Source organism: Eretmochelys imbricata, chromosome 3 (genome assembly GCF_965152235.1).
Source record: "Eretmochelys imbricata isolate rEreImb1 chromosome 3, rEreImb1.hap1, whole genome shotgun sequence".
NCBI lineage: Eukaryota > Metazoa > Chordata > Testudines > Cheloniidae > Eretmochelys > Eretmochelys imbricata.
In genome coordinates this window covers 145,137,805-145,165,391 of record NC_135574.1, presented here as the reverse complement: position 1 = coordinate 145,165,391, position 27,587 = coordinate 145,137,805, and the positions used below count along the sequence as shown (strand labels likewise).

The window sequence follows — 27,587 nt, the reverse complement described above, 5'->3', positions numbered from 1 at the left end:
GCACCATCAATGCCAGAGCCTGACACCCAAAACTACAGTGTGGAACTGAGAACAAGCAGTCTCAATGCATGAGCTAGACACAGACCCTGGAATTTGCAGAGGCAGATTAAGATTTACTGGGGCCCTGGAAAAGAACATTCCCCCGCCCCACTCTCACCACGGGGGCAATATTACTGTGACACACAGCTGTGCTGATTGAATTTTATTGCATGGCTCCAGTTACTTCACCTAGGTCAGGGTTACAAAAGGTTATATTGTGGTCACGTGCCAGGCATCACTATTTATTGACTGCAGAGGTTCCTGTTACAGTTAGTGCCTCATACACTCTACTGAGGTCCAGACATCTTCTGCAGGCATTTTTGAGTACTGAGCCGTAACCTCACAGTTCCCCAATGCCTCTCAAAACGGAGGAGCATGTTGCCTGGATTCTCTTCAGTGCCCAGCGGTGTGTGCAGGGGCTATCTACCCATTCTTCTCCACCACACACCTCTTAAGTCTCTATGAAATCCTGAAGTAAATGGGAGTTTTGGTACTGATTTCAGTAGGGCCAGGATTTCTCCCCATAGCTCCAAGAGAGGAAGTGGGGAAAATCTGTTTTGGCTTAGTTTTTTCTCTGTGGTTCTACTGTCAGACATACAGAAGTTAAATATAAGTATATGAGTTGGACAATATGGGGGCTTCTGCCACCAGCTATTCCCCTAGTAGAGGGGAGAAGGTGATAAGAAGAAAGAGATGCAGGCTGTAAGAAGCAGGACCTCATATTAGAGTCCATGTTTGCTAGTGGCTGGCAGACAAGAGTGGAGCTGGGATGAGCAGTTGTTAGAGGAGATTTGGGGTTTCCTCAATACAGTAGCAAACAACCCTATTGATCTGTTTATATTGAGGAGCTAACATGACCAGAGCCCACAACACACTCCGTTACGTAAGTCTGACCAGATCTGGCTCTGTCTTTGCAAGAAAAAAGACTAGTGAGTGACTTTTCAAACAGTGAAAGCTTAAATTAAATGGAGCTGATAACTGTCACAAGGCCCCTTAATCGCAAGATTTTACACTGTGAGGGTCACAGATAGAGCCACACTTTAAGGAACTTGAGCCAGAGCCATGAATTTACTTGGGCAAGGCAGGCAGAGGGAGTATGTGAGTAGCTGAAGGTATTCAGAGCTATTTGCAGCTGAATGTCATTAGCATAGAAACAATGATAAAATAAATACGATGTTTTAAAATGTTGAAAGAATGACACTGTACCTATGTTCCATAACTGCAATGGGAATAAACCTGACCATTTTCCCCCCCATATCAAGACTAAATATTTTTTAAAAATCACTGCTGACCTTCCTTTATTGTTGTCTAATGAGGGCTGGCTTGAATGGCTAGGAAAAAGTTATGTAACCAGTTGCTCGGATTTCATTGCAGAATCTGAAGTAGGCAGCAGTTGCAAATGTCACCATTTGTCTTTTGAGTTTGTTTAATTGAAGCCCAACTTGTTCGCATGGTGTGCGGTTCTTTGTTTTCTCCCTTGTTTTCTGAGTGCCAGTGAAATGTCACAGCTCTGACTACTGTGGAGTTCACAGACCAACCACAATCCTCAATTAACAAGGGGCCTCATTGAGCCATTGTTCCAGGGAAACTTTCCACGAGGGAGGTGCTGGCTGCTTATCTGTGCTATTCCCAAACATTCCCAAATACTTTTACACTCTGCTTCTTTCATTAATTGGATTATTTGTTTTTGAGCTTGTTGCTGAGCAAGTCAAATTGTCCCATGCCTGGTTAGCAAAGCCTGAAATAATTGTGGTTTTTAAGGGGATGAGTACAAGCGCATAGACCAGTCTGGTTTCCTGAGCCTGCTGTGAATATTTCATTCATGCTGGGTTTATCCAGATCTCAAGGAAAGTCTTGAATGAGAACCAGTGGTTCAAAATGTGTGCACTACTTGCTTGACGGTCAACTCTTTTTTTGTTTTGTTTTAGCTAAGCCGCTATAAGGATTTACAGGCTGATTCAGATTAACCAAACTTCCTTGTAAAAGTCCAGCAAAGATTACATCTCTTCATCTCTAAGAAATTTGCACCCTAGCATTAGTCATTCTAACAATCTTTATGTAAGTCAATTCCCATAGGAATGAGGAAGGTGAAATTGCTGGTGTAAAATGGGAACTCCCACCTATGGGAGTCCTGGTGGCTTTTTCTGCTGAACTTGCAATTATTAGATAGAGAGTAACAGGACTTTCTGCTTTGAGATTTGAATGATTGTGTCAGTCCGGTCTGTAGATCAATCAGCTGAACGACTGTAGTTGCCCATGGTGCAGCATGTCATGGCATACTTTCAACAGGCTAGGTGCATCTGCTTTTAAAATCTCACCTTTCCAGATCTGCCATACATAAGTTGCATATATAACTTTTACTGCTACAGTTTTAGGAGACATTGTGCCCAATGCTGCTCTCTTAGCAGTCAGTAGCAGAGCTCCTAGTGGCTTAAATGAGAACAGGATTAGGACCATTATTAGGACATCCATGAATGCGAATAACTCTCTTATGATATGAGATCTGGATTAGTTGTAGCTTTGTATTACACTGTGGAGACACTTTTATCCATCAGGAGGGAGACTCTAACATTCAAAATTAAGGACAAAGGTGAAACCTATAAATAACAACAAAAGGAGGAAGGCAATATATAAATCGTTTCCTCATAACAATGGTTTTCTAAGCTCAAGTAATCATAGTCACCTTTCATGATGGAAAGTAAAGTGTATTACAGTTTGTTTTAATGCTGTGAAAGATCCTATATTATCCCAAACAGAAAGCCTGATTTTACACAGAAGCTTTGTAATGACATAAAACCATTTCTGACCCACAAAAATGAAAGACTACACATCAGGCATCCCTGTTGAATGGTTATTCGTGTGACTGTGCCAACTAAATGACAACAGCACATTCTGCATGAGAGACACTTAGGAATTGTTCCAATGGAGGTATTAGCAAAAAGTTCTGTATGGTGGCCAGACTGGGTGAGACTCAGTCCTGGGGGGTGACTCCAACGAAGTCATTCGAGTTACACCCGGCATGAAGTTCATTCATTGAAATGACAGCAAGGAGTCGTTTGGGGTGTGAGCATGTGCCAGCACTGCCGACACCACGGGTACGACTGTGGTTCGGGATGGACTTTGGCGGAGAAGCCATGTGGATTTTGCACGAGCACCTTGGGGAGAAATGTTCTTTGTAGTTGTTGATGCTGCTGTGCATGCTAAATCCGCATTATTTATAGCAACTAGTGTATCAAAAGCCTTAAGGGAGTACTATGCTTTTTTTTTTTTTTAATACACCCAGACGGTTAGTTCACAGTTTGCATTATAGGAATTTGAAAGATTTTTCATTTCAATAAATGGGCTCAAACATCTGGCCACCTATTTCCATCACTGGTTTAGGGCAAGGAGTTTTACTGTTGTTTAAATAAAGTTTAAACTCTTGAAAGACAGTACTTCAACCAGGTACTCCAACATGTTGGCAGTCTGGTTGCCTGTTGTAATCTTCCTCATATCAAGGCATCAGCCATGTTACTGTTTGGTAAAAAAAAATTGAAGTAAAAACTATATCAGGTATGATCTGAAATTCAGCAGGACGTTGCAGTAAAACAAGCTGAACACATGGAGCTTGGGGCACAGAATGCTAGAGTAGGAATTTGAAGTTCAGACGCTATATTCTAGCCAGGAGCTCTGCAAGCCAAGGGAGAAATAATTGGGTATTTTCAAAAGTTGTGGCATGGTCAGAGCCAGTATCTTACAGCTCCCCTTCAACTTTAATTCTGCCCCCTTGTGCCCATGCATTATGATACAATATTCACATACAGGATGGAAAGTATTTTTTTCGACAGGACCCCTTCCTGAATCAGTGCACAGGATGGACAGTGCTCTGGGAATCAGGCAGCTGTTCAATAGTTCTCTTTATCTTCAATGAATGGGCCCTGCCTTCTTCACCTTGCCCTATCCAAACTCAGTGCTCAGTACAGAATTATTAATTTCCTCATGGAATTTTTTTATCGCTCTCTCACTATAGTATCAGCACCTTACAGACCAGAGCTTCCTAGAAGGGGGAGGAGGAGCAGTTTGACCAAGGGCCCCCTCAGAGGGGCATTGCAACTTGGGGTCTCAGCACCACTCAGGTTTGGCCCACCTGCCCGTCAGGCATGAAGGAGGAATGGCCAGGCAAATTTGAGTGAGTGGCATTGTGACCTGGTGCAAACCTGAGTGGTGCTGTAACACAATGCACCAGGTCACAATACCTGGAGTGGGGAGCCCAGCCCAAGAGCCACGGCTGTGGGGTGAATGAATGGCAGGCTTATTCTCCAACCCCAACTCCCACCAGGGCCTCCCCCATTGGTAATTTTTTTGGAAGTGTAGGGGGCCTCAGTTTCAAATTTTGCTCTAGGTCCCAAAAAAACCTCTCTGCGGCCCTATCGCATACACTAATGAATTTATCTGCACAAGTCCCTTGCGAGGTACGGACATAGCATCCCCTTTTCACAAATGAAGAATTAAGATCAGAGATAATAGCCCAACATGGCCAGAAGTGTACACTAATTTTAGGTGCCTAACTTGAGAGACCAAAGGCCTGAATTTTCAGGTGCTGCGAGCCCACTGATTTTAACCAAACTCCCATGGGCTTCAGCTGGAACTGTGAGTGTTCAGCACTTCTGAAAATCAGACCCTCACATTCTTAGGCTGGGCGCCCCAAAACAGTGGACACTTTTGCAAATTTTGGTCTTATTCTCTTTGGGCCAGACTTTGGAAGGTATTTAGGCACCTAGAGATACAGATGGGTGCCTAAATATCTTTGAGGATCTGAGCCTATGTGCACAGCTGCACCTTTAGGCACCTAAATAGCTTTGAAAATCTGGCCCTTTGTGCCTCAGTTCCCCATATGTAAAAAAGGGGATAATATTTCCCTCGCTCACATGGTAGTTGTGAAAATAAATCCAGTCATGTTTCCAGAAAATGAGGAACATAGAATCAGTGAGTACTGCTGAAAATTCTGACTGAAGTGACTGACCCGACATCTCGTAGGAAGCATGTGGCAAAGCCATGCCTGAACTGAGCTCTCCTCGCAGTCCACTGTTTTAAGATTATCATTTTTTAAAGGAAAGGGAAGAAAAATAGAACAAAAATCAGGAATCTCAAAGACTCTTAAGGCCAGAAGGGACCACTGTGCTCATCTACACTGACCTCCTGCACATCGCAGGACACAGAACCTCACCCACCCACTCCTGTAAGAGACCCCTACCCTCTACCTAAGTAACCAAAGTCCTCAAATCATGATTTAAAGATGTCAAATTACAGAGAATCCACCCTTTACTCTAGTTCAAACTAGCAGGTGACTTGTGTCCCTCGCTGCAAAAGAAGGTGAAAAACCTCCAGGGTCTCTGCAAATTTGACCTGGGGAAAAATTCCTTCCTGACTGCAAATATGGCAGTCTGTTAGACCCTGAGCATGTGAGTAAGATCCACCTACCAGACACCTGGGAAAGAATTCACTGTAGTAACTCAGAGTCCTCCCTATCTCTGGCAGTTGGAGATACATTTTAAAAACCCTCCATGATGGCAATTATTTCATACTTTAAGTCATGAAGCAAATCACTTTACGTGCACTGAAGTGATGTTACACATTTTGGACTTCCCCCACCTCCCCCCCCCCCCCCCGATTGTGTTACATACTGGTATCTGCTTGCAATCACAAAACTGCTTCTAGTCAAGACGTCTGGATATGGTGTCTATTTATTTGAGCAACACTTGGTGACAAACATGCCACTGTTTTTGCTGCCCTTGCTGCTGCTGATCCTGTACCACATGTTTGGTGTCTGCAGTGGTATCCCTCTGCCTAACCTGCCCAGCCAGATAGACTGCCTTGTGGGTGCCCTTTTAATGGGAGCCAGGGTTCTGTGGCATCACTGTGTATTGATGAAGGACCGTAGCTTACTACTCCACACGGTCCTTGCAAGATGAAGTACCGTTGCTGCTTGCTCAAACTTTTGGGAGAATTGAATACACCTTCTCCTCCATCGGCAGATATGCCTGCATTCCGCTTCTGCTCCTTCTCCCTCTTGCTTTCCTCTCTCACTTCTTCCTTTTCTCCACTTCTCTTCTGGTGTCCTCCTTTCCACCACTCTCCATCCCCTCCATCATCTAATTCCCCTATTTGTTTGTACATATGTAATTTTGTATCTATTAAAGTGGTCAAAAGTAGCATACATTACAATTCAGACTGAATTCTAGCTTGCAGTCTTGCAGAGTTGGAAGATGTCCATGGAACTGGGTCTTAACTATGCAAGACTATCATTTGGAGTGTCACTTCTGTGGTGAATTGCCATAACAATTCTGTGTATACTAAGGGCCAACGCTTGTAGTGAGTGTATTGAGACAAAGGAATAGGGAACCTATTCATCCCCAGTGTGTTTCCCTTACAAACAACAAAGCACAAGGGGGAGCCAGGTTAGCTGGTTTGCTGGTGATGAGACATGATCAGCCCATCAGCTGAATAGCTAACGTGTACACTTGAGACAGCAGGATGTGTCAGTTGGGGCCGCATGGTGCCTCACATCAAAGGAGAAGCAAAGTGTACTCAATAGTGCATAGCACCTGCCCACACTGAGCCAGCAGCATGGTTCTTGTGCTAGACGCAAGGGTTTGCACCCTGCTACTCACCCCACTGTCACCCCTGCTTCAGTCCATTCAGTCAGGGTAGGATTTTGCCTGAAATCTGTTGTGGGTTTGATTCGCTCCTGTAATTGTGGAATGCAGCTTCACCCAGACACAAGCGGCTGACCTATTTGCTTTTAATTATTTATGATAATGAAATAGAAAAAAAGCCAAATTCTCAAAAATTTTCCACAAAAATGAATACGCTTTCAGTTCAGCTCTATGGCCATGAAAGAAATCATAGTTCACTGCCATTGCTTATAAAGTTTATTTGTTTTTAAGTTCAAATCAGATGAAAATCTCAAACCAAATATACTAATGGAGGAAATTAAGGTGGATTTTTTTTTTATAACTTTTCCAAGAACCACATATGGATAAGCATACTTCTGCAAAACAAATACAATGTTTATGTACTTGGACACTCAGATTCCAGAGATTCATAATGAGCAATGTGGTTTGCAAACCATTAATTATATATTCTGTTTAACGATGGAACAAATAAATGCCAATAAATGCAGGCAGGTACAATGTTTGACAGGGAACATGTCTACTGTAAACATGCCGATACATTTTTTTGGTGGAAGCCTGTGAACAAGAATAGCCCCTAAGGAGAAGAAAAATGGACATGCCTCTCTTTGTTTTCATTTTCCAAAACAAACCTGACAGAACAGGCAGATTCTGCCAATAGCAAGAAAAATAAACCCCACAGCTTTTCTATTTAAATCACTGCCTTGTCCTACTGTTTTGTAGAGTAGCTATTTCTGTGCATCCGATGAAGTGAGCTGTAGCTCACGAAAGCTTATGCTCAAATAAATTGGTTAGTCTCTAAGGTGCCACAAATACTCCTTTTCTTATTTCTAGCTAGTAGTTGGCAGTTTTGTATCCCTGGGCAGATATACGGATTGCCCTGAGAAGAGTCAATACAGGTCGGGTTTTGTTTTTGTTTTTTAAATAATTTTCAACCCATACTTTATTGGTACTCTTGTGAGAACAGCTTCTTGCTAGTTTCATTGCCCGTGCAACATCTCTTACTCAGATTTAATAGCCAAGTGAAAAGATCAGTTTGGAGATGTATGAAGAAAATTAAGGCCAACTTCCCTGAGTATGAATGTTACGATCATGCCCTTCTCACCCAAAAAATCAGGAAAGATTAATATAATTCAGCAAATAAACAAAGACAGGTGTGACACTGCCATTCATAGTTCAGCGAAGTACTAAAAGATGCCAATACCACAAAGAGCTTGCCAACTAGCCCAGTGACATGGCTGCTACTGCACTCAGTTCTAGCTAGACTTCAGGACTCTTATTTCTACACCAGCCACACCCACTCATCCCTCTAGTTTGAGTAGCCGGAGAGCATCATGGAGGTGACAGTGTTAGTCTCCCACAGAGAGCATGTGGCTTTTGTGCATCCTCTAGTGGCCAATCTTGGAACAGCACTATAGTGATCTTAGCAGACACTGACTTCCCTTTTGGCCTTTAGCTAACGGCAGCATTGTGGAGCCAGAGGAATCGGATAAACCCGGGACTGTTAAAGGGAGGAAAAGGGTGGCAAAATGTGATCTGGGAAATGAAATCACCTAATTAATATAATTTGGATATGAAAATATTAGTGATTTTGGCTAACCGATAAATTTTCTAAATAAAGTCTTTCAAATGCAGTACTGTAGATCCAGAAAAATTCCCCCGGCACTAGATTTGATGCCCACTGCATTTGCTGAACTGCATTTTATAACCCATATATAATAAGAATTATATCTGCTTAGCACATCCTGATTTGCTTTAAGTTGTACAGGAGTTAGTTCTATAGTAAGAGACAGATGGAATGGGAATTAGGGAGCTGCTCAGAAGTGGTGAGCCGAATCTCTTCTACTTGTACATACACTGGATGCACATGGTAATTTCAGCCTTACAGTCTATCACATTCAATATTGGGGTTGGTAGATGCAGAATCAAAGGTACCAAAATACACTTCCCTGTTTTTGGGAGGTGGGGTGTTGGTTGGACTCCCTACCCCAGAATCAGGACTGGGTGCAGGCTGGACCTCCGCTGCATATTTCTCTTCTCTCTGAGAAGGAGAAGGCTCCTGCTTCTGCTTGAGGTTTTTGAAGCGTTTGAGCTTCACGGGGTCCTTAGTCTCCTTAGCACAATGCAGCAAGATGAAAATGTCCCTTCGGAATTTGGAGCTCATTCCAAAGTAGATAATGGGGTTGTAGAAGCTGGCAGACTTGGCAAACAGACTGGCAAGGATGCTGGTTAGATTGGGCACAGAGTAGCCACAGGCAGACCACATTGAGATGACAGCATATGGAGACCATGCTATAATAAAGGCTGTGCAAATGACAATAGAAACCTAGGCGAGAGAATGAAAACATCTTTTATTTTCTTAAGACAATACTGTACATTGGATTACACTAAAGCAGCAGAGAGATGCAGTGTGGTTTGATGGCTAAGAAACACCTGGCTTGTATTCCCAGCTGTACCACTGACCTGCTCTGTGACCTTGGGCAAGTCATTTAATCTCTCTGTGCCTGTATTTTCCCTCTCACACTTCGTCTTGGATGGTGAGCAAGTTGCGGCAGGGACTGTCTGTTACTATATTTTTGTACAGAATCTAGCACATTTCTGATGTGGAAAATGTGATGATTGTCTGTTTTAGATAAGGAATTGAGCGTATGTCTTCGTTGCCATATGCTATTGTATATGATGGAAACCACGTCAGGTCAAGGGTGTACCTACTAGTTCCTAGGACCCTCAGTTCTGCTAGTGCCAGCACCCTTGCACTAGGACACACTATGGGCTAGATTTTGCAACTTTTGCTCTTGTTCATTGGTACTTATTCATATATGCTGTCTGGCTTTGTTTGGACAGCTCAGATGGGTATTTCTCAGAAGCAATTCAAATATATAGAATTGGCTCCACTCTAAGAATTTACTGAGATAAAAATAGCTCAGGTCCTTTGTCCACCCCTGGTTTTCAGAAGTGCTGAGACTCTCACAATCCCAGCTGCGACATCAGCAGGAGTGATGGGTGATCGTCTCATCTGAAAATCAGGCTCTAGGCCAGCGGTGGGCAACCTGCGGCCTGTCAGGGTAATCCGCTGGCGGGCTGCCAGATGGTTTGTTTACATTTGCACGGCCGCCCGCAGCCCCCAGTGGCCGCAGTTCACTGTTCCCAGCCAATGGGAGCAGCGGGAAGCGGAGGCCAGTGGCGGCCGCAGGTTGCCCACCGCAGCTCTAGCCCAGTATTTTCAAACATAACACCTAAAAAGTTTGACACCTGAGGCACTAAATAAATGCCCGGGTTTTTAGAAGTGTTTGGCAGAGAGCGTTCCCAATGAGTGCAACGGAGCAGCGGGTATTCAGCACATCTGAAAAGCAGGCTGCTTACGTGGGTCCTGAAATATAGATTTAGGTGCCTAACGATAACTTACGTTTGATTTTTTTTTTTTTTGCCACTTGTATTTTGAAAGAATTAGGATGAAGATGCAGGGAATATGAAATAAGAACGGTCAACTAAGGGCAGGAAAAAGAAACAGGAAGGGAGACTGGAAAGAGGATCATGCAGAAGAAAGATACATGGTAGAAGGACAGAGAGTGGGGGATGGGAGGGTGGGGAGAAGTGAAGGAAATGTAGGATAAGACTCAAAAGGGAAAAAAAAAGAATAATAAAAACAAAGTATAATAAAAAAAAGTATAATAAAAACAGGTTTTTATTATACTTGGGTTTAATAATGAATAGTGGGATTTTTAAAAACACTCAGCTTTTACTAAATCTCCTATTAACTTTGATGGAACAGGAAGCAGCATTAAGCCAGTGATTAGCATTTTTAAGAATTCCACCATAAGTTTCTCTCTGCACAGTACTATCACTTCAGAAAAAGAAGAGGACACAATCTTTGGTGATTCATAAATAGAGTACTTCAGTTATATATTCGCCATATTTTTGACTGACTGCATGATTTTTTTTCATGTTCAGGTTTAATGTTCATTTGTGATCTAATTTGATAATAAGTCTTCAATTTCGTCATTGAACTCTAATGCTGTAGAAGAATGCAAAGTGCCCGCTCTGTTTTCTTGTATACTACAGGTATACGAAGCACCTAGACATACCCGAGTGACATTTCGCTCCATTCGCCTCTGCCTATCTGTTGGATCACCCATTCCAGTTAGTGCATGGCTTGACTTGACAGTGTTGATGATAGACACGTATGAGAAGACCATGACAATCACAGGTAGAAAGAAACAGCAGATAAATATAGACACAATGTAGGACTTGTAGATTGTAGAGAAATTGGCTTTTGCCCAGTCTATCTCACAGGTGCCATACATGCGATCTAAAAAACAAAACAGTGTGGTTAGCTTTTTTCCTTTTTAATATATTTGTCTTTAATAATCTTAAAGCATTTGATTTATAAATTTAAAACATATAGTTTTCTTCTTTTAGAAAGCAAAGGACCAAGAGATCATGGTGATTTAATGAATTATGACATAATGTTCTATAGACACAATTTTCCAAGACCTCATAGATTGCAACAAAATGTATTACAGGCTACTTGCCTCTGATTTAGATTTCCACTGCCTAGCCAGCATGAAGAAACCACTGTTAAGGGGGGACAGTAAAGGGTAATATTTTAATTCCCATTCTCAGAAAAATGGTTATTAATTCTGTAGGTTTGATACCATTGCAAGTTATGTTCTTCCATTTGCTATTACTTTCTACACAGTAACTTTTTCTAAGATCTTGGTACCAAACAGCATAATAAGAAGTTATTGTAACAAAGATAATACACCAATCAATTAAAAAAGTCACGTTAACTAACAAATTACAAAATAAGAAATAGGAATAAAAAATATTGAATCTTTCAAAATAGAATGGAGAAAGCCACAAACATTCTATATGGAAAGGACTTCCACTTTAATGATACCGGAGGTGCAAAAATATTAATACAGCAAATGGCACAGATAATGGGACCACACCTGAAAAAAACTGAGATCAGACATAAATTGCAAACTAGAGCGTACAGTTATAAAGGGGCTACAGATGCTTAGATAATGGGCCAGATTCACAAAGGGATTTAGGTGCCTTAAGATGCAGGTAGGCACCTAGTGGGATTTCAGAAGTGCCTACGTAAGTTACGCACTTAACAGAAGGTCAATGGGAATTAGGCATCTAACCTGCTTGGGTGCTTTTGTATATCCCACTAGGCACTTATCTGCATCTTTAAGCACCTAAACGCCTTTGTAAATCTGGCCCCGTAACAAAATATTGAGTATGACTCATAGCAATAGAGCCTGCCTATATATTTCACACTTGAACAAAGGTTGGAATGAAGGTTTCAAGGACTCCCCAAAATGAAATGAGCAGCAAGGTTTTCCATAGACTGTAAACAGTTTTAAAAAAATTAAGTCTGTTGACTGCTCAGACAATCATTGCAATAAAATACATCACAAATAAGCAAAAGCATGAACCAAAGTTTTAGCTGTTTACACAGTCAAGTATTTACAATCCCTGGAAAAGTTAAACAGGTGAAACCTGCATGATTCAGCAATGGAACTCATATTAGCATCAAATTACAAGACCTAATCAAAAATAAATCCTCTTAATTCTCCATAGCTGATGAAGTTTAAATGGGATGAATTAACTTTCAGAAGACAGGAACCAGAGATAAAAAATTAATTACTTACCTTGAGCTAAAAGACATTGGTCTTATCCATATTTAACATCAAAAAGTTCTGATGCACTTATCTGGATACATTCAGGAAGAACCTTGCAAACCAAAGGTGAAATCCTGGCTCTATTGAAATCAATGGCAAAACTCCTATTGACTTCAACGGGACCAGAATTTCATCCCACAAGTAGATTGTATAGGGAAATATTGGAAAGGATGTATACACCTGGACAAAGTAGCACATAAGCAGTACTCTCACCCATGTAATGTAATATCACTAATTAGTAGAAGAAGCAGAGAAAGTACCAGCCCCAAAACTGAGATCTGAGGTATACCCAGAGTACAATCATAAGCATTCCCTGAATAAATTGTTCTTTATGAATTATACTCCCAGCTCTACTGATAATCAGTCTGCTCTACAATAAACGGCAAGATAAGAGGGAAATCATCTTTGTTCTATTAAGAGCAAATGTGCCAATTGTGTCACTGTAGAAATGTATGAGAGGCCCTTTACCTGTATAACTGCCCCATCCAAGTATTGGAGCCACTGACCAGAAGAAAGCTGCTATCCAGATGAGAACCAGGGCCACAGTGATGCTGCTGTTGCTAATGCAATGCCCTGGAACATACAACACAGTGAGAAAATGGCACTTAACACACTGACCCTTTCCCGATTTAAATCTGTTCACATTGGACTACTGTAAAGACCAGGGAGGGCTAATTAGGGGAATCTTGGTACTTGAGATAATTCCCAGACTAAAAAAATGTTTTTAAACTAAAGGTAAGTTTGAAAGTATAGATCAGTGACTTGAGTGTTCAAGATTTTGCAAGGACATTGGAGTTAGATGAGATTAGATTAAAAAGTGACAGATAAATTAGATATGAGACAATTCGGAAATTCAGTGTTAAAGCTACAAGAAACATATATGAACTTTGCAGTTTTGTAAACCTTTAAAAAGACAGGAAATTATAAGTTTAATTTAACACGAAAAAAGAAAAACAATGGAAAGAATGGACATTCACTAGTATAGCATTCAAATAACTTTAAATCTGCCCCCACACTGGTAGCCAGAGGAAAACAAACCAGGAACTCAAACTACCGTATTCAGCCAGCATAACACTTTCAACTCATCCATGATCAGGGAAACCAGAATAACTTACTCTTAACCATACAGTGGTTGTGCCAGTTCCAGCCTTCTTTAAAGGGATATAAAGTCCACAGAAAAATGCATCCTTTACCTGACTAGCAGAGTACTCTCCTCACTTTTCGTTAAGATTCCATGTTCCATCACTTACACAAATATCATTAGGCCCAGGTGCTGCGGTCTGCACATGCAAACCTCTCAGTGCCAGACAACACATAAGAAAATTATTTTAACCTATTACATTTGAAAGAAATTTCTGCTTTCCAGACAATAGGTGTAGACAACTGTCTACATATATTTTGTTGAGGTTGTCTGGTTGTGACTTGTGATGGGATTTAGCCCAGAGTCCAGCCCACTCAAATACTGCAAGAACCTTCTGGAATGACCCTTACATTTAACTCTCTGGCACAGATATCTGAGATATGTATGTTAATAAAGTTATTGCTTTCCCTGTACTTACCACTTTTCCTACAGAATATGAGCCTCAGGCGTGTCAAAGGCAAAAGGCTTTTAGTTACTCACATTTCTAATGGTTTTAATTAACGGATTCCACTCTCTTCTTTTCTTTGTCCTTGATTCCCAAGCTGTTGATGCTGTCATTGGATGGGAGGGGTTCTGAATGATCCTACTTATTAAATACAGGAAATGTTTTCAGCCTGAGTCCCCCAAGTGCTCCACTGTGTCCTCCCTTACTCGCCCAAGCCCTCCCCTGTCAGGGATAGTTGAGCGCAGTTTCCATAGTGCTCCCTGAGTATCTGGCCTGACTTCAGTGATAACGAACGTGCAGTTTCTGCTATGGTTTGGCTGCATCAATGGCCCTTGATAATGTTGCAGTCAGCAGCAGCAATAAAGGGATGGGAAAAGCCATGTGGGCCAAATTCTGATTTATACGGAGGCCCACTATGCAGCAGTGTAAAGCAACCCTAAAGTGGGAATAAATTGCATTTACACCCCGTTACGCTGCTGGAGTGGCATAAGGGGCCTTCGAGTAAATGAGAATCTGGCTTATACATATGTTTAATCTTCAATTGTGTAAGTATTCAAAGCAGGCTTTTTAAGTACCCTCTTCTAATCAGCAGAAGTTTTGGAAGCTTGGCTAAAATGTGTGCAGCCCTGCTCCCTGTGTCGATGCAATTAATTTGGTTCCCATGGGAGCAGTGGTGAGTTGCTGAAGAGGTAAAACTCTGAAAGAGGAAGATTTCTTCAGAGCACAGAGAGCTGTCCAAGACACTAGACTTCCTGCAGTTACTTAAGGCTAGATTCACAAAGGAACTCAGGCACCTTGGGCTAGATCCACAAAGATATTTAGACTCATAATTTCCACAGAAATCAATTACTTGGGCATGGGGTATTCTGGGGCAGATTTTTCTCAATCTCTCCTGGGCACCAGAGACAGAATTACTCTCAGAGGTTAGGGCACTCACCAGGGATGTGAGCGACCCAGGTTCCAGTCCCTCTCTTCCAATGCCTATTTAATTGTTTATACACAGTGGAGCAGCCTCAACAGGCGAGATTGAGAGAGACCCCAGAATACCCCATAGCCCAATGGTTAGGGCACTCTCCTGAGGTGGGTGGGACACCAAAGTTCAAGTCCCTTCCCCACATTAGACAGAGGAGGGAATTGAACCCAGCTCTCCACATCCTGGGTGAGGGCCCTAACACCACTGGGCTAAAAGTTACAAAGGGGGCACTATCACATCCTCTGGCTGTTTTGTGTGGGTCTAGGTATGTTCAGAGCATGCCTACCAAATTGGGCTCCACAGGCAAGATAGGTGGGGGAACACCTAGTTTGAGGATCTTTCTGGGGCTTAGCTATGATGCCTAGGCACCTAGGCTGAGGTGGCTGTGACCTTGCTCTCCGGTAGAAACTTAGGTGAGAGAGACGTGCATTTAAAATATGGCTAGATATGGTACAATAAATACAAAATACGGTACACAGCACAGCCTGATTCTGACTGCCCCAGCACCAGACTGAGTTAAAAATGGGCCTTAATAGATATATCAGTGACAAGGTGCATTGGTTCTGGTGCAAAGGTGGAACTTCCTGCAGAATATATATTGCCTTGTCAGGGTTGTTATTGCCTATGCAATTAGAAATATCATTTATATAACACAGTAAATGTATACGGTTCTTTATATACAGAGATTGAGACAGGATCCCTGCTCCAAATCTTACAGCGTAAATCACACAAAACAAAGACAAAAGACAATACTGGATAATACTGGAGTTGTGAACTAGCATGGGAAACTATTGATTAGAAGAAGATAGGGAGAATTTCTGGATGGAGTGGGTTTTAAAGAGGGATTTGAAGTAGCTGAGCAAGGACTTTTGGTGGGAGATTTCTAACAGGATAGGAAATACAAAATAAATAATGGGAGGAGGACATCCATGATCTTTTAAGTGGGACGATTGAGTAAAGGGTGAGGAGCAGATTGGGGTAGGTGGGAATAAGAGCAGAAATGTAGATGGTGGCATGATTATGTAGGGGTTTGTAGGCAGGTGACATCAAAGAGTATGAATTTAACAGAGTAAGAGACAGGAAGCCATTGGAGGTATTCAAAGTGGTGTAGAGTAGTGGGAGAGGGAGATAACTTTAGTAGTGGTATTTTGGATAGATTGGAGGGCATGGAGGTTAGAGAAGTATACAGTAAACAAGAAATCAGCACTTGGGCAAAGGTTTTAGGGGCAGGGGTCATGAGGAAAGAGTGATTTTTGAGATATTGAAGAGGAAGAAATGACAGGAGAGAACTGGAGAAGGGAGAAGTAGAGAGGAAAGCCAAAAATGGCATGCAGATTACAGGCCTAGGAGACAGGAAGGAGAGTGGCAATGTCAATGGAGCTAGGCAAGGAGTCTGGAGGAAGGTTTAAGAAGAAAGAAGTTCAGTGTTGAAAAGAGTGGGCCTGATTCTGACCTCACATTGTGTAAAAAGTACATGGGTTGATCAGAATCCGGTCCATTGAGTTTGAGATGATGGTAGGGCATCCTAGAGACAATGGCAGAGAAGCAGTTTGAGATGCAAGACAGGATGATGTTGGAGAGGTTGCAGGGAAGATCAGTAGATTTCAGTGTTCCAGGTGACACCTAACCCTATTCACAATGCCTGCTGTGAGCAGGCAAAACACCACTGAGAACAAAAAGGCATTTGTGGAGGAAAGTGTCCCAAGCCAGGTCTATTAATGGCTGGCAACTGTCCTAAACTTCATTTAATACAAGATGAAATTCACCTCTTTGCAGAGGGACAATGGACATGTGCACCACTTAAGTGCCATTTACACTCTATTTTGAGGGACTTAAGTGATACATAAGCTTAGTGTTGGCCCTCTGCACGGGGTTGAATTCTACCCACAGTGAAGCAAATGTGCCAAGAATAACCCTGCTCTTATTTGGGTTAATCTGAAAATGTTTGATGGAAGCAGATTTCCAACAGAAATTATTGGGCCTGATTTTGATTCTCCCCCTTGTCCATTGGCCACCGTGTTACCCCATTGACTTCAGGGGAGTTATTCTTGTTTTTCACCAAGGTAAATGAAGGCAGAGTCAGAAACCAGCGCTATTTTTAATTTCTTCAAATGTGTGGTTGAAGCTCTTACCTCTGTCTGGATGGCAGCCCTTTATGTAGCGAGTCACACTGATCACTGTAAGGGTATTAATGCTAGCCAGGCCAAACAGAAGTGTCAGAAATCCATCAATCTGCAAAAACAAATAAAAAAGGGGGTTTGTTCCCGCAACCAAACTACAGAATGACAAGGGGGTTGGATTGAGGGGAACTGTTGGGAATGCTCCAGTGGTTTTATATTAATGTTCCTGAAAGTTTTTCCAAAAGCCCAAATGCCAGTGAAATATAAAATGTCAGGGGTCTTTACCATAGAATCATAGACTATCAGGGTTGGAAGGGACCTCAGGAGGTCATCTAGTCCAACTCCCTGCTCAAAGCAGGACCAATCCCCAATTTTTCCCCCAAATGGCCCCCTCAAGGATTGAACTCACAACCCTGGGTTTAGCAGGCCAATGCTCAAACCACTGAGCTATGCCTCCCCCCAATCTCTGTGATCACTGAACAATTAGACACTGAAAAACTAGATACGGTGTGTCATGTGGGTAATGTGAATGTAAAACAAACAAGCAAACACCTGCTGAAATACATCCCCCCAAAATACAAAGTTACGGAATGAAAGAGAAAAAAGACTGCACAGGAGAAAGGGGATAGGATGCAACAATCCTCATTATATAGAGACAAATATGTAAACTGAACACATGAAGTTTAGGTTAAGGTGGCAGTAGCAATAGGAAGCATGCAAGCGTGCAATCAACTTAGTTGGGTGGAAAAAAAGATTTTTAAAACGTCCAAACCCAAATCAGCCAAATTATTTATCTTTGAACAATGCTAGTCATATTTGTTACTGGTATGGTAAAACTGACTCAGGCCCTGATCCTGGAATCTGATCCACACAGGTATGCCTGCATAGACCCTTTTGCCTGTGTAGCATGCCAGTGAAGTCAATGGCCCCACTAGAATGGTTACAATTCAACTAGGTTAATTCATGGCTATAAGGAAGAAATACCTGCTGAATGTAGCAAAGATGGATGTAGCCAGCTGCTAGTGAATACTGTGTGACTGGGAGGTGATCTGGATAAAATCTTTGCAGGCTTAGTCTAATTTTCAAAAGCTTGGAATCAGATGCAAACACAGAGCTAGAGGGTCACTTGGAGGTATAAGTTTCACATTAAATTGAGTAGGAAAACTGATGTAAGTGGCTCCACACTGTAACTTGCAAGAATTTGGTATTCAATGGTTATATAAATAAAAACCCTGCAACTTAAACCAGTTCATTATTCTGGCAAAATATATTCAGTCCTCACATAAATGGCACCACTCTCATTGAACTCATGCCCGAATTTGGCCTGAGGACATTGTGAATGAGGTGAATATAAATTAAAGTAGGTGTGGTATGCTTTATCTTACACCCTTCTCCTGCAACAAGCCCCCTTGTGCTTTCTCTACATTCATTTTGCAGAATCCCTGAATAGTAAATCAGTGCAAGATGCACTATTATGGCACTTACATGGCCACGTCTGTCAGATTTATGATCAGCTTACACCTGATGTGTAACCAAAACCAATGTATATGTCACAAAAGAATATGACCCAATGATTTCCATGGATGCAGCATATGCTTTCTCCAGGTTGCATTTGGCTGAATTTGTCCTGTTGTCTCTCAGGATTAGTTAAACACCTGGAAATGCAAATGCACTATACACTTCATTAAGCTTATGGAAGCAAATAGCCTCTGCTCTACTATGTGCTATAGCCATACTGCACAAATTGAGATAACAACATGTGCAAGGACTGCTGTAAATCCACACAGTCATAAGCTTAAAAAATAGTACGAGTTATTGTTTAGAACTGAACAGTGTTTCAGGAACCATGAGAACGGTGAAAAATCTGAACAAAAGCCTAAAAAGCAGTAATAAAAATACATATAAAGGACTAGGGCTGGATCCTCAGTGGATGTAAACTAGTACAGCTCCACTGAAGTCGTCATGTGTCGGCTGAGGATATGACAATTGCCTCCAAAGATGACAACTGTTATTCTCTCATCCTCATTTCCCCATCGTTAGTAGATGTGCCAACGTCATTTCTCACTGAGGGACAATTGTATTTCCTGATCAACTCAATCTACCAATGGAGCGCACAAAAAAAAAATGGCAGGCAAATGAGACTAGTCATTTTGATTTAAAACGAAATACTGTATCATCATAAGTAGAGCTAGTTGAAACATTTTCAGTGAAACATCTTTCCATCAGAAAATGCTGTTCGATTAAATTGAAATGTTTCATGGGAATCAGAGTAGCAGCCACGTTAGTCTGTGTCCGCAAAAAGAAAAGGAGGACTTGTGGCACATTAGAGACTAACAAATTTCTTTGAGCATAAGCTTTCGGGATGAAGTGAGCTGTAGCTCACAAAAGCTTATGCTCAAATAAATTTGTTAGTCTCTAAGGTGCTACAAGTCCTCCTTTTCCTTTTTCATGAGAGTGTGTCAATTTCAACTAAATTGGTGGTTTTGATAATGCGGAAATTTTTTTTTCACCTTTATCATTTTGATTGATTTCATTTTGACTTTTATATTAAAACATGTTATAATTTAATATTATATTTAATGTTTAGCATTATATCCTAGTATATATAGCGCTTTGACATTAAGCAAACAAAACATTTTTACCTTATCAAAATAAAACACTTCAATTTTTCTCAATTGAAATTTTCAAAATTTCTCTTCAACAGGAAAAATTTTAAATTTTGATTTTTCATTCGGATTTGGAACTGAAAAAAATGTCACTTCAGAATTTCCTGCAGAACAGAAATTTGGTTTTCCAACCATTTCTAATTATAAACAAGGAAACAGCACAACACTTACCAAACAAATGTATAGCTAGTAAGTAATCACTATCTTTCTTTAAATATCACCTTCTTCAGCACCTCAGCATTTAAGTTACACCAGTCTAGTCTCCTTCCAATAGCAGTTTAGGGAGACCGGGTTCTCCATGGCTGCATACCACGTGTAGATATTTAAACATGAACAGAGTGGGAATAAAATGCTACCATTCTGACTTGCAAAGGTATAGAGGACTACACAAGGTGCATTGGATAATAAGGGAATCTATGAACCTGATCCAAAGCCCACTGAAGTCAATGGCAAGACTCCCCAGTTGATTCTCATCAGTTTTGGTTTGGACCCTGTATTAGCATAAAAGATGCTTATTTATACATTTTGCCTTCTGACTTTGGCACCTTATGTAATACCCCTCCTATTCATCTTTGAATCTGTTACAGCCCCAGAGATTTTATTTTATAAGCCCCATATGTGGTTTATGGTATTTGAATTGGGGACAGTATTTGATAGTGTCTGATGTAGTGTCTCATGCAGCCTTCCTCTCAAAATTAATTCAGCTCAGCTTGGACAGACACACACTTCATGTGGACCAAAAACAGGCAGCAGGACCAAAAACAATAAGTAATGACAAATTGCAAAGCACTGAGGTCCAAGGAGGTGCTTAGTGTGGTACTGCAGAAATTGTATTGGGCAGATCTTAATGTCTTCATTAATGGCCTAGAAGAGGGATTAAACAGCCCATGAATGAGATCCCAAGAGGATATCAAATTCAGAGGAGCTGAAACCATAAACAGGACAGAGAAAGGCTACAAAAGGCTAGTGGATGGAAGCAGGGACAATAAATAGCATTCTAAGATTTATCTTGGAAAAATACCAACATATGTCTCAAGTACCTAAACACCAGGGTTAAAATCATAATGTCCTCAGTGCCCTCCCCTCGGGTGGAGCACCTGCCTTGTACGCCTAACCATCCTTAGCATGGCTCAGCCTCACAAGAGGCAAGGTGGAGTCCCAAATGTGACTTCCCAAATGTGTAGCAGACGGTCAAAATTGGATGGTTATATCACAGAAAACAACATACATTTTGCAATTTGCATACTGCAGTAGCTGTACATTGTTTCTATCTATATACTTTATCAATGAAAATACAATATTTGCTCTTTGGTTATGGGTTAAAAGAGAAAGGGGATTAATTAAAGCACTATGCTTAGCACTAAGGAGCTGTCAAGCCCACTAGCTTAGCCAGCTTTAGCCTTTTCTGCTCCTGCCTGGCTCACTCCCAGCTGCGGGTGTTAACTGTTGGTTAGCTCTAGGGGTATTGTTCCTTCCCTTCTTTATAAAATCAAGGTCAAGGTCAACTCGGGTTTCTCTCTCCCTATTCTTCACTCCCCCTTCCTTTCAGTGAATTTACTGTTGGCCCCTCAGCTGCTCTCTTCTGTGGATTTACTCCAGTTGCTGTCTCTTCATTCTCATTCCTCTCTCAGGAATTTGCTGTCAACATCTGCCGTGCTGGGCATGCAGGGAGCTGAGAGCTTCACAGACAGAGCCGAGTTGCAACATGCTCTGCATAGTTCTTTCCATTTTAGGTACTTATATAGCTTCCATTACCATATCTGAGTTTCTCACAGTCTTTAACACATGTATCCCCCCACTTTTACAGATGGGGAACTGAGACTAAGTGACTTGTCCAAAGTCACACAGGACGTGTGGTAAAGCAGGGACTCAAACCCAGGTCTCTCAAGTCATAGGCCAGTGCCTTAACCAGTGGACTATCCTTCAGATTTACAAACAAGGGAGAGGCTTACACACGAAGAAAACAGACAAAACATTTAAGCTGGTAAAACAGGGTAGTATAAAGAGTAGCAGAATGAACGAGGAGTAATGGCCTCAAGTTGCAGTGGGGGAGGTTTAGACTGGATATTAGGAAAAACTTTTTCACTAAGAGGGTGGTGAAACACTGGAATGCGTTGCCTAGGGAGGTGGTGGAATCTCCTTCCTTGGAAGTTTTTAAGGTCAGGCTTGATAAAGCCCTGGCTGGGATGATTTAACTGGGAATTGGTCCTGCTTCGAGCAGGGGGTTGGACTAGATGACCTTCAGGGGTCCCTTCCAACCCTGATATTCTATGATTCTATGATTCTATGAAATTAAGACAGGAAAAATATTAATAAGGATACAAGAGGGGATCCTTCTGCACTAGGGGGAAGATGTCCTAATAGCTCTTCCCAATCTCTAGCTTCTATAATTGTATGATCTAAGAGTTAGATCCTGATCTCAGTTACACCCATATTTATTCAGAACAAGTATATGGATTCTGCTACAGTTATTCCAGATTTACAATTGCATTACTGAGATCAAAATCGAGCCCTAGATATCTACTCCAGTGCAAGGAGAGGAAGAGTAAGTAGGAGGTGTCTCTTGAGGATAAAAGGCCCAACACTAGTTATAGCCCATGCGATCCAGAGACTTGCCACAATGGCCAACAGAAAGACCTTTCTGAGAAAGACCTTTCTCAGCCACCTCTACTCCTAAAAAGATAGCATAGATCATAGGTAGTAACAGAGACAGATCTACAGAATCCAAAGTAGCTAGCAACCCAGAAAATACTAATTATCTTACCACAGTATCTTGAGTTGATAGCTAGAAATACTAATATAAGTACTGATAATAAAGTAATCCATTTCTTCTCCAAATTTAAAGATAATTTGGCCCATCAGCTAAGGAAATACTAAAATATGTAGGACAATAAATTAAATGTCTCTAAACAAAAAATTTTGTGTATTTTTTCATGCTTTCCCCCTTCAGCTGTTTCTTTATTCTCTTTTTCTCTTCTTCTACCTCCAGCCCATTCTTTCCTTCTATGATCATAACATTTTCTGTTATTTCAGTGTAGGGTAGTGGTCCTCATAATGTGACCTCAGGACCACTGGTGATCTGAACCCTAATGCTACCCAATTAGTGATTCCTAGTGTTGAGAGGGGAATCCAATAACTGCAAACCCCTCACCTCAAATTAATAAAGACAACATCAGGAAGTTTGTCTGATTTTAATTTTGAGTCAACCAGATTTTATGCTAATATTTCTTAACGAGCAAGGAAATTAGCCAGTTTAAAAGCTTTTCTTTCAGGACTACACCAAAGCTGTTCCTTCTGCCATGTAGATATTGACAGAATCTGCTTATTATCTTTACTGGTTGCCTACAAGCTGAGACATGAACAAAAGGAAAATGTCATCCTTGTTCTACTTTCTACTTCTCATGCCTTAGTTTAAATCTCATTATGTCCACAGTACGCTATTTAAAACTCACTATGTGTAAAGCTCATAATGTGTCAAATTAGTTTCGTAAGCTTTGCTCTAAGGTAGGAAGCGTCAGGAATCTCCCATGCACCAACAAGTTTTAGCAATGGACTGGATTAGCCTCTCTATTATACTGCTGTAGCCCTAGTGGCTTCAGCGGAGCTATTCTTTATTGACATCACTGTGAGAGAAGAGTATGTCCCAGTGGTTCTAATCCTAGATTAACAGAGATAGAATGGTATGAAAACAGATTGCTAAAGTAGCTATTGTGTGTCAATTTAGGCTGAAACACTAGTCTCCTCATTGCTGACTGCTCAAGACAGAGGACACAAATCTGATTCTATGAATCTATGGTTGCTTCCTAAACTGCATGTGCTTCTCCATAGACTAAGCCGTCCTGTTGTTGTCCTCTAGTTAATATGATGAATCTAACAAGAAAAAACTAACCAAGTGACAGAGGTTATTTTTCCACTGTGTATATTAAGCCTGAGACAATCTAGTCCTCAGAAATAACATTTAAAAATGCAAACAAAAAATGACTCCAAATTTAAATCATGTAAATAAAAAATAACAGAATCCCCAACCCAGAAAAAAAAGGAGAAAACTTTAAACACTCCCTGTTCAAACCACTTCACCAGAAAAGACTAAGGTAAGAGAGAGAGTCCTCAGAGTATTCCCTAAACATCAGCAAATTCTGGTTTTTTGCACCTAGTGGGGAAGTAAATTACATTCATATCCAATAAAAACAACCTTCTCCTCGCCCTCATACCAATTCTCCAAGAGTGTATCAGTTTAAGCAACATAGCTCATTTCAACTGTCAGGTCAAACAGAAGAGGTCCCAAGGTACACGATCCAAACCATCAACTTGAACTGCACTTGGAAATGAATTAGAAACCACTACAGTCTCTGTGACTTCCTCCATGCCCACAACATTGCTAATCTGGGTGGTTGCATTCTGTACTAGCTGAAATGTCTGAGTGGTTGTCAAGGGCAGCCCCATTTAGAGGTCAGACAATAATCCAATACATTAAACCAAAAACACTTAGTTTAATAGTAAACCAAGTTTAAATCGTTACGTGAGACCAAGTTGTACTCTACATTTTGTATTCATCAGGTTAATGGATCCTTCTGCCCATGGAATGTAAAAAACCATTCAGTATTATTAAATGCAAAAAAGATTATATGAATGCAGTACTGAGGATGCACGGTTAAACACTCTATAGTAGAGAAATGCAAAATTCAAGGTTGGACAAACCACCATAAGTCTCTCCCATTGCATGTATTGCAATACAGTACAGTCTTAAATTCTGTGACCACACACTATTTCCAAAATAATACAATATGATATTGTACAATGTTTTCTACAACCTTAGATACACACATCTAAGATTAATGGAGTGATCAAAAAATTAAAGACATTATTGTAATGTATACATGCAATGGGTTAGAAATAAAGCTGTTCAATTATCCACAATATTCACTGATATCGAAGCTCTGAAATGTGCAGTCTTAATCATGCCTAAATACTTGTTCCATTTAATTTGTTAGTATTTTCTAGAGAAAAAGAAAAACAGAAAAGTTTCACATTGTATACTAGTAGTTACCAGTCATCAAATGTCATCTGGTGTGTATAAAAATATAATTAACAACAGACATAGAGCAGATTCTGATCTTCTTATTTATATTAATCAGGACTCTGCTGATTTGAATGAAGTTATTCTAGATTTACGCTGGTTTAACTGAGATCAGAATCAGGACTTTTAAGCTAAAGGTTGACTCATGGCTATTGGTATTGCAGTTCCTTCATTTAATTACTTGTGCATAATCTGGTATATACCCATGTAAGTGCATGGGGTCAAATTGGTCCCAGAACATCATCATTTTAAATACACATACCATTAAAATGACTGAACTGATTTTCTTCAAATTTCCCTTGATCTCAGTAAGAACTGAAAAAAACCAAACCAAACCAAACCAACCCCGCATTTGAAGAAAATGTGTTCAATACTCTTAAAGTTACAAATATGGCAAGTATTTGAAAAGTATGTTCTGTATTAGATAAAAGCATTCTATGGGCTCGATCCTACATAGTATAGGTGTGGAAAACTGTGAGTAGACATCCAAGGCTAAATCTCATGAGCAGAATAGGAAGCACAGGGGAACCTTTTCCTGCATTACTGAGATACTGGTATGTGGCTGCAAAAAGGGCATGTCCTGGTCACAGAGACATCTTTATTTCCTGGCATCAGTCACCTAACATGGGTCAGGGTTACACAAAGTTAATTACCCTATCACATGACAGTGGTCGGTATCTACCGACTCTAGTGTTACAGTTACAGAAATCACTAAGTTACTTCTGTCCAGCAGCTGGGATAAGACGAAGGGGAGTGCATAGATAAAGTACATTAGCTCAATCCCTATTCTGCTAAAGGAAAGGAATATTCTTCAGAAAGGAATATTCTCCACTCAAGTCCCTTGCAAGAAAGGGTAAACGTCCTGGACTTGAGACTGACCACCATTCAATTCAGGGGAAATTACATAGTACTTAACTTCACCTGGGTTAATGATTAGCCTTGTTTAGCTTTACACTGGAGGGCAACGATCTCGTACACATTGTGATGCACCATGCAATGTCTAAATACACACGTATAAATTTAACAAATATAGAGTATGTCAGGATCAGAACTTGTGTTTGAACTCACGGGCCTGATTATCTTGTCCCAGTGAGCACAACTGGATGTGCCCAGAAGTTCTTGGTTCCCAGATCTGTGCTCTCCTTACTAGACCATTACACATTTCTCACATCTCTCTCTCTCTCCCATATGCATACACAGAATGTTTTACACCATTATTTTTTGTTTGATCACATAAGTATAACTGTTGGCAACAGTTACACCTAAAGAAACAATATCCTTTGAAAGTAAGGCAGAACACACTTTACAGGTTATCTGTTCAGCAGCTAGAAAAAGCTGCACCACAGCCAACAATAAGCATTTTAAAAAAACATAACTCTGATATAGTCAAATTTATTTTGTAAATTTATTTGAGATAGTGCCATCCAGTGATTCCTGAGAACAACATTACAACACACATACACAAAATTACTTAATATCAAAATGCTATTCTCTACACCCTCCCCATAGAACTGTGAACAATTTGAACTTCACACAGCCAAGAATAATATCACTTTCACACAATGAAAGATATACAGAATAATCAAATTGCCATTTAGAAACACCTTGATATCAGTGGAATAACAAAAGCATAAGAACATAAGAGTGGCCATACTGGGTCAGACCAAAGGTCCATCTAGCCCAGTATCCTGTCTTCTGACACTGGCCAATGCCAGGTGCCCCAGAGGGAATGAACAGAACAGGTAATCATCAACTGATTCATCCCCTTTGCCAATTCCCAGCTTCTGGCAAGCAGAGGCTAGGGACACCATCCCTGCCCATCCTGGCAAATAGCCATTGATGGACCTATCCTCCATGAACTTATCTAGTTCTTTTTTGAACCTTGTTATAGTCTTGGCCTTCACAACATCCTCTGGCAAAGAGTTCCACAGACTGACTGTGCGTTGTGTGAAAAAATACAGTCCCTACTTTCAGTATTTTCCCAAGTAAACAGTAAGTACACTGTAGACAATAAATCTTTCTGAAAATGGGGGAAAGTATTTACTACCCCCAAAATGTAATAACAATTATACACTCATAAAATAAGGAACACTGCTGGATGAAATATTGATAATGAAGCATATATTATTTTCAAATCTTATAAACTTCATTGGAACTGATATCTCAGTGGTGTGAAATCATATGAAATTCTTTGGCAAAAATTCACATAATTTTTTCCCAAAAAAATTGGCTAGTGGGCCTTCAGAATACTATCCACCTGCACATGACACCTAGTAACTACTGCAGGTTGAATTTTTTCATATGAAACTTTTCCCTCAAAGTGGGGTTGTGGTGAAAAATCAAAATTTTCATGGAAAAAATTGTTTTTGAAAAAAAATATTCAGATTTTCATTGAAAAACTGGAAAGTTTTTCCCCCAGTATTTGGCAATCAGAAAGCTTCCTTTTTGAAACCTTTTGGCTGTCAAAAACATTTTGGTGTTTGGGTTTTCACTGAAACCCTGAATATTTTTTCAAAATGCTTTGTGGGAATTGACCAGCTCTACTAGACATGCAGTGCAACCTTGTGTATTACACATATTTTACTCTGACAGGTGTTTTCTAGGAGTTGCCTCAGTAATGGAAAATGCTGGTGAAATGGTGTTCATTCAGACAAAAGGAACTATAGTCACTTACTACATGTCTGGGACATGTCTCCTTGATATAAGTAAATGCTAAGTCAGCTATTCAACTATCTGACTTAAGAACTCACAGTCCCAAAAAAGAA

The 27,587-nt window shown here is 40.7% G+C and overlaps 1 protein-coding gene across 1 annotated transcript in view; it reads right to left on the bottom strand.

Moving 5' to 3' along the window:
* Window positions 1-8,592: 8,592 nt before the first annotated feature.
* The window catches only part of LOC144262211 (visual pigment-like receptor peropsin), a 44,471-nt gene continuing 25,476 nt past the window's right edge, over window positions 8,593-27,587 (bottom strand). Inside the window, exons 3-6 of the mRNA XM_077811885.1 lie at window positions 17,092-17,191; window positions 12,869-12,973; window positions 10,796-11,019; window positions 8,593-9,036 (exon numbers count right to left, since the gene is read on the bottom strand). Of these exons, the coding sequence (XP_077668011.1) occupies window positions 8,593-9,036; window positions 10,796-11,019; window positions 12,869-12,973; window positions 17,092-17,191 (873 nt within the window). The remainder of the gene's footprint in view (window positions 9,037-10,795; window positions 11,020-12,868; window positions 12,974-17,091; window positions 17,192-27,587) is intronic.